General features: G+C 38.2%; 1 protein-coding gene across 1 annotated transcript in view; it reads right to left on the reverse strand.

Annotated features, from left to right (window-relative positions):
• Positions 1–672: 672 nt before the first annotated feature.
• LOC107743377 (receptor-type tyrosine-protein phosphatase F-like) overlaps positions 673–8,259 on the reverse strand; it is a 137,549-nt gene continuing 129,962 nt past the window's right edge. Inside the window, exons 32-36 of the mRNA XM_016556568.1 lie at positions 4,640–4,766; positions 4,435–4,560; positions 3,923–4,077; positions 2,635–2,770; positions 673–2,264 (exon numbers count right to left, since the gene is read on the reverse strand). Of these exons, the coding sequence (XP_016412054.1) occupies positions 2,196–2,264; positions 2,635–2,770; positions 3,923–4,077; positions 4,435–4,560; positions 4,640–4,766 (613 nt within the window). The 3' untranslated portion in view covers positions 673–2,195. The remainder of the gene's footprint in view (positions 2,265–2,634; positions 2,771–3,922; positions 4,078–4,434; positions 4,561–4,639; positions 4,767–8,259) is intronic.

An 8,259-nucleotide genomic window follows, 5' to 3' on the forward strand; every position in this document is an offset into this window, starting at 1 on the left:
TTAACTTGTCTCATTCTGAAGGGAAGTAAGTTAAACATGATGGCGCAAGCAACCGAGAAGACGGAAGATATTAATTCTGTATCTTACCAGAGACTGAAGATAATACCACGGCGATAGATTATGTATGTATTTGAATTTATTCTTCGTTGAGGACGCTTTACCTCTAACCTACAGAGGATGAGACCCAGCGGCCTTCACTAACATGATGCAGTTTGAAATTCTCACCGTAACGGTCATCTGACAGACGGACGGACTCACTGCAGTCACCCGGATCCAGTCTGTATCCAGTCCAGATGGAGGAGACAACTCTATAGCCCTGAATTTCAGCAGAGACCATGTCAACTAGATGAGTCCCAAAGACAGATCCCCAGTGAAGACCTCATCAACTATACGGCCATTGGCACAAAACCTCAACAAAGACCACGATGAAAAACACCATGTTGGTTTGTCTGGCCAGAGGAGAACTGCCCCCCACCCCCCGACCAATGTTGCCAACTTCTTTCAATAGAAAGTAGCTAAAGCCAGTTTGAAAAGTCGCTAAATGTCGCCAAATCAGTCTCAAGTATATTGTAATTACACAAATACAATAAGTTGTGGTTACTTAATTTTTTCAAGGCAATGAAATAACACACTGAGTATAGTCCAGAAACACACACACAGACACTATTTTGTACAAAAACCAATTATTGAACTTTATTACATTGAGTTTTTTTCCTGCAACATTTTTTTATTTCAGTTTTCTTATTAACAAATAGAAAACAGACTGTGTATACAACAGATCGAACCTCTACAGCACTAATCATTCACAAGGTAAAAATGAACTTTCCAACATATTCTGAATGTATGGCCAGGTCTCCCTTTAACATGCCGGTTGTAATTGAGCAGGCATGAAATGTTGTCCTGTAGGAAGTGTTTTTAATTTGCTGCCCCACCCCACCAGAGGGGACCGCCAAATACCTGGGGTGCGTAGATACTACAGTAGATAAAACTTTTGTACCATGAATAGATTCACACACAGCAGTCTCTCGTGTCGGTATATCAAGAAAAGTCCAGGATTACGTTTTGAGAGAATTATGGACAATAGAGCAGAAGCTGTTTATATACTGTATAATAGTATTTATATTTATCCATAATTATAAATTTATGTCTATATATTTCTGTATAAAAAAGAAGAGTTGGATTAAACAGAGCTGACTCTCCCTTGGGGGGAGTGGTTTATACTGTACAGGTGCCAATGGCGATTGGTCTCATTTCAATATCAGGTCTTCAAATGTCACGGAGAAGGGGCACTTTTCGTTAGGATTGCGTTCAGTTGCCGGTAACGTCCCTCTCGGTGAATGCGCTCCAATCAGAAGGTCATAATTTATTCCTCACAAATTGCATTTAACCCTTACTGAGTTCTGTACAGTGCCGATTTTATTAGTTAGTTGATTTGCTTTCCCCTACAAAAAGCTTTTCTTAATTTAGTACCACTAACCCAAATACATACGTCGTGCAGTTGGAGATTTTTCTTTTATCGAGACAGAGACAACATTAAAGGCTTCTCCAAAAGTGAACCCACTCATTTTAGCCCAATAAGACCAATTATACATAACGAAAAAAAGTCAAACAAAGTCAAACCATCAGCAGCTTAGAGAACAGTGGTTCTCTGGTATTAGTATCAGGAACATGTTAAAAATACATGTCCTTGTGCTAAAATAACCTATTGTGAAGAAAATAAAAAATAAAACAGTACCACATAAGGAAAAGGTAGACCCATGGAAAAGGCCATTAAGACAAAAGATGTTAAAAGATGATTTAAAAATATAAACACAAATATTCTAAATAAGAATAATAACAATATTGTCATACTGGATTTTTAAAAATAATAACAAATGATAATCATGATTTTAAAAAAAAGAAGAATGAGTGCTACCAGTAGCCTTCGACTGTAGTGTGGGTTGGCGTATGCTAAGGAGAAACTAGAATGTAGTTTTTTTTTTAGATGGTGCTTCTTGAAAGAGAGTTGTCTACATTTCTTAAAGCAATCTCTTGGTGCCAGTCTATAATGGACTGCTGTGATTGGTTAACCAGCCACTGGATAGCCTGCCCTTCCCACCCCCCAGATCTCTGTACAGGATGGGGAATGGTGGCTCAGAAGGAACACTTGGTGCACTCCTGAAGAGTTGTACCAGAGGGCTGTGGTCCAGGAGTGGTTACGTTGCATAGTGATCAAAGCTCCCCAGGTACTCCAAAGCGGCTCTGTAGCACAGCTGGTACTGGTCCTGCAGGGGAAAAATCAGCTTGTGTCAGCGGGAGAAACAATCGCCTCAACTAATAACACGGAGTTGGTGACAAAGAGCTCACGCTCCATATCAATTGCTGCTAAAGCTGCTGTCAGTGACTTTTTGGAACACCATGTATGAAACGTCCCTGAAGACACCACTGAAATAGGTGAAAGGTGTCCTGAGAAATAACACTTTGTTGTCTCTGTGCCCCAGCGGCTCTACAAACAACATTAGCATGTTAGGCTATGAGGAGGCTGTTGGATAACTATTAATTACTTATCAGCAATTCTAAGTCTTCTAAGTCTAAATCAGCAGCTTTAATTGCATATTGGAGTGGTATTGCAATTTTGGGGCAGTAGGACAGTACCTCTGTCTGCACCATGGCAGGCCTTTGTGTGCGCAGGGTCTTAACGGTCTGGAACAGATCCACCACACCCTCATATCTCATCCTCTCTAGGACAATACTTAGAGTGATGAAAACACCTGTTCTTCCCACTCCAGCACTGAAAAACAACAGCATCTGTTAACTTAACACCTGTTACACAAGGGTGAAGGATCTGTGTGACACATAATACTGAAGTCTACAGTGTAATGCACTGAATCTGGGTGTTTGGGGTTTGTGAGGCTGTGATAGAAATGAAAGGAAATAATGAAATTAATCTAGTTTAAAAAACAAAATGTGCAAACTTTATTTACTAAAAATATTAAATTAAATTCTACAATTTAAAAATGTGTCAATTTAATACATTTGAAAAATAATAATATAAATGATTATTAAAAACTGTATTTGTTACTTATTGACAAGTTAAAACATTACAAAAATAATAATTATATCAAACATTTTAAATATAAAATTTGTAAAAAAAGATTGTGTAAAATTGTTTATTAAAAGTTTTTACAATTAAAAAAAGCGTACATTACTAAATAAAAAATAATAATTAAAAATGATTAAATTAAGAGAAATTATAAAATAAAAAAATGAAATGTTTAAAAATTAGTGCTGTCAAAAGATTAATCGCGATTAATCGCATCCAAAATAAAAGTTTTTGTTTACATAATATATGTGTGTGTACTGTGTATATTTATTATGTTTATATAAATACACACACATGCATGTATATATTTAAGAATGTTATGTTTATATATTAAATATATTTATTTATAATATAAATTATGTGAATATAAATATATACATGTCAATATTTTCAAAATATATACTGTATGTGTGTGCATTTATATATACATAATAAATATACACAGCACACACACATATAATATGTAAACAAAAACTTATTTTGGATGCGATTAATCGCGATTAATCATTTGACAGCACTAGTAAAAATAGAATTGTTTATTATTAAAATAAAATAAAAAACTAATAAAAAAAAATATGCAATTATAATAATTTGTGTAACAATATGTTGTGAACTCTGCATAAACTAAATGTATCCATCACTTTTTGTGTGTAAAATGTTTATTTGGTAAGTAGCTGTGTAATAAGCAGGATAATGTGAAGTCATTTGGTCATTATTACAAAATAAACCTTCAATAAACCTTCAGGATGATCATCTGCTGATCATCTGACTGTATATGATCCCTACACATATTTTGCTGTCCGTATTTATATTCAGACTTCAGGTCAGAGGTCAACTTACCTGCAGTGCACAGTGATTGGTCCATCCTGCCCAAACTGCTCCTTGGTTTTATGAACTTGGCCAATGAAATCGATGAACCCCTCGCCAGTTTTTGGCACTCCCTGCTCCGGCCAATCAGTGAACTGGAACTGCCGAATGGTTCTAGACTGACCGTCCTGAAGGGAGTAAAGAATTAACGGTTTATTAGGCTGCTGGTTTCACTCACACAAAGGCACACAACAGCTGGACTCCTCCGCAGGAAGCCTCTGTCCATATGCTGACTGTATGACCGTGCGTGTACGCGATTTAGCTACAAGCTTATTAATATTTATAGTCGCCAGAAAGCTCTGAAGTCCAAAGCGAGACGCAGGATGTGAGAGTGCCATGTTGGTGTGAAATATCTGCCGCCAGCAACAGATTGCTCACACACCCCAGCGGTGCCCTCAAGTACCATACTGAGTAACATTCGGATAAAAAAACAAACACAAATAACACTCCTCTGGCAGATTCCTACAGGTGATAGATGCACGTACCCTGGCATCTGTGACTTTAAACTCTCGCAGGATGTACTGGGGCATGTTGTATTCAGCCATGGGATCCACCACAAAGTACTGATAGCGGGCAGAGCGCTCAGCTGGCCAGTACTGATGACACTTCTCCTGCAGGATGGGGAAAAATGGGAGTAAATCTTTGAATAAAACACCAGGATGCGAGTTAAAGGGAGGAAGGTGCTCTTACCCGTCCCATCTCTCTGAGTTTGGTCAGCATCACTACAATAGTGGAATTGTGCTCCCATAACATCCTCCAGAAGTCCTCAGTGGTCTCTGCTAGAGGGCCCTGAGTGGCAACATAGGCCTTCTGCTGTCTGTGGACACACAAAAGCGTCTTTTGAGTCCATGATGCAAAACAGGCAAATATACCCAGAACGATCACATGACTATGACAGTGGCTATACAGCTATGCCTTAACTATATCTGAAATGGGAATGGATGGTCAACTAGTCATTCAATAACGAATTGGTTGGTAGTCAACTAGTGGATTCATTTTTTTTTTTCTAAATTACTGTAGAGTCACAATTAGTGTTTTTTTTTTAGTATCATCTATATACTATAGTATTTTTTTAATATTTCAAATTTAGTTTCAGTTTTAACTATTCTGTAATATGCTTTTGTAATTTGTATTAATTTTAAAAATATTTCTATTTACGATTTTTTTTTTTACTTTATTTTTAGCTTTTATTTATTTGAAAGTTTTAGTAATTTTAGTACATTTTTAGTAGTTATTTTATTTCAATTAGCTGCCAAGGCAGTTATATTAAGTTAATGTTTTTTCATTGAATATTCTTATTTTATTTCAGATTTTGTTTAGGATTTTGTTTGATCTTTTTTCTTGTTGAATATCTGTCAGTTACCCTATTAATGGATGCAACTGACATTTATATATAACTAAGAAACTAAGCATTTTTATTTTGGAAAATCACATATCCTACTACCGGACAATATCAATTAGATTAGTGTTGTAAAAAAGTCTCTGTGACAGCTCTAAACTCAAAACAGTAAAAAAGGGGAGCAACCCGCCCTTTGTTGAAGGAATGGTGGAGGTCTAATTTAGTGGCTGGCAGAAGTTGCCAAACAAACACTTACATTACGTTTAAAAATGACAAGTCTCCGGTGGATCTATATTCTATAATCTGCTGTTCTAGCCATATATATATAATATATATATATAAAGCAGTTCCATAAACGACAATGTAAATTCACACAATCTCACTAATTTGTGGACGCTTAATCTTAAGCAGCCCTTAATGTCGATCATGGATCAAATCGATCCACCATGGCAAACAGCGAATATATTTGTGCTGTTTAATGCATTTGAGACGTTGTGTTTTCCTCAGTGCATAACTGACATGTCACGAGTATATTTTTTAAGTCATGCAAATATATCCATTTTGCTTGCTGTCAGGAGTGGGCGAGGCATAGCGTGTGAACGAGCGCTGCTGCGCACATGCACGTTAAACAGACGGAGCACAAAGGGACTATTGTAATGGGTAAATAAAATGTAAGCTAATACAGTCCTAATTACTAAGCTTACTACTTAATTACTACTTAATGTGTGTTTCTTATAGCAGTTAAAATGTAGTTTTAATTTAGTGAAGCCTGCCCTGGACCAGGTTAGCATTCCAGCATACGTTGCCACAGTGACTGATTTTGATCTTTGTTAAATTTGTTTTATGGAACCAAATCATTTGACAGTGAGTCAGACTAACTGAAATAAGCCTGGCCTATTTGGTAAACTTGTTTTATGAAACAGGCCTCGAGGCATTAGAAGTCAGTAGTCACATAAGTTAATTTATGATTTGCTGTCTGTCTGAACCAAAGAAATAAATGCGATCATATTTTTTCCATTGCATCGCATTGCATCGAATCGCATTTTGTTGAATCGGATCGAATCGAAATCGGATCGCACTGCATTGTAACAGGGGTGAATCGTATCGCATCGCATCGCATCGGTAGCTACTTCATATGTATCTTCAATGTATCATATCGTTGGCTATGCATCGAGATGCGTATGGCATCTGCCTCAGTTATGGAGATGCACATCCCTAATATACATAGAGTTTGGGTGTTTTATTAACATGGCCACTGGGTGGCAGCAGCGTACTTTGCTACGGCAGCTTGGGCAATCAATGTGCACATGGCAAACACATCACTGTCTCATACAAACAGTGCCACGGGTAAGCAACTAATGAAGGTGCTGCAGGCGAGGCAATAACATGGAACTGGGAGATTAAAGTCTGCTCAGGGCCTTGTTCCGACAAATAAAGAGACGGCAGAGAGGAAGAGAGAGAGCGACAGACCCCGTCCCTCCCTCGACCACTCATTCCAGAACACACACACACATACACAAATTCGTCACTACGAAGAACACAAAGCAGACATAAGGGGCACATTGCCTTTGACAAAGCCAAGTTACGTCTATATTAATCATGCAGTTCTTCCTTGGAGGTTATTTCCCCCAATCAAACAAAATTTAACACAAACACTAAAACGGTTATAAAAGCAGACACAAAAACAGCTCTAATGACGTATCCGCTCGGCTGGCGAAGCTCTTTGTAAACTAGTAAGAAGGTCAAGCGTGTTTCTGTGCTTATCGTATTAACATGCTGTTCAAAAGCGGCTTAATTGCTGCTTTTTGACAAGACGACAAGTCTCAGAGCGAACAGACCCAGATGCTCGGCTAAAGAGGGAGACGTGACCGAAGAATCGCTTTTGAAGCTCATTTGGTTTTAGAAATAAGACTGGCGTCAATTACGCATTGGCACAGGTTGAGCTCCTCCAGAGTAGCTCTCATTAAGTTTTAATTCAAACAAGAGGGGTTGATGTATCAAGCCCCTAGACATTTCCTTCACAGACTCTGTGACATTTTGTGCCCACGCTTCGTTTTACGGCAAACACGACTGGCCTTTTCTCTCTTGCTTTTCCTTTTCTGATTTTCTCAAGTGTTCGCCCCATTGAGAGCGCCTCCTTTTGTAATTCAATAAACAGCTGTCAGAAAATGTAAGGCAAAAAAATGTGAAGGCTGAAAATGTGTAGACAAACTACACTGTGCTGCTAATTGTTTAGGGAGAATATTGCTGTGAAGAAAAAAAGAGAGTTATGGGTCATCTCATTTACCACGTATGAGAACGAGTCTTGACGCCTGATGCAAACAGAACAGGAGGAACAAAAAGAAGTCAACAAATCTGCTGATCAAAACCACTGGATTTATTTAGAGATAGATTTAGAGGTATACATCAACACTCGCCAAGCACCTTATGTGAGCAAAAATTGGTTTAATTGGTGAATAAATAACACATGCCAGTTGCAGTAGCGGCTCCTGACCGTAAATTTAGGTGGGGCAGATTCTGGGTGGTAGCGTGAGATGTCCTTGCGTTATACTGTGGGTGGCGCGCTAATGTTGATTGACAGGCTCGAAGTAATGTTACACGCATAAAATGCTGTATAATAATTGCCTTAGTAAACTAGTTACTGACCTGATGCAGACACATAGCTGAAGCAGACTGATATCGTCTTGGTGGAGCGAGGTTCACGTACGGTAATGTGAAAATAAGTGGGGCAGTCTCAAATCTGCCCCAATGGCTCTCAATTAGAGCGCGCTGCAGTTCCCCTTTTCACCACAGATTTACGTTGCAAAATTGTGGGGCGCTGTTGAGCTCGGGAGGTCTCAGGCACCGTCTGTCCCGCTTAGTATCATGCATACATGCCTGTTAAAGCCATGCGTGGGATTTTAATATATACTGCTTACTTTACGACTTAAAATAGTTGAACAAATTTACAATTTATTATTGATTCAGTTTA

This window comes from Sinocyclocheilus rhinocerous, unplaced genomic scaffold, assembly GCF_001515625.1.
Source record: "Sinocyclocheilus rhinocerous isolate Xijiao unplaced genomic scaffold, SAMN03320098_v1.1 scaffold1458, whole genome shotgun sequence".
NCBI classification, from domain to species: domain Eukaryota; kingdom Metazoa; phylum Chordata; class Actinopteri; order Cypriniformes; family Cyprinidae; genus Sinocyclocheilus; species Sinocyclocheilus rhinocerous.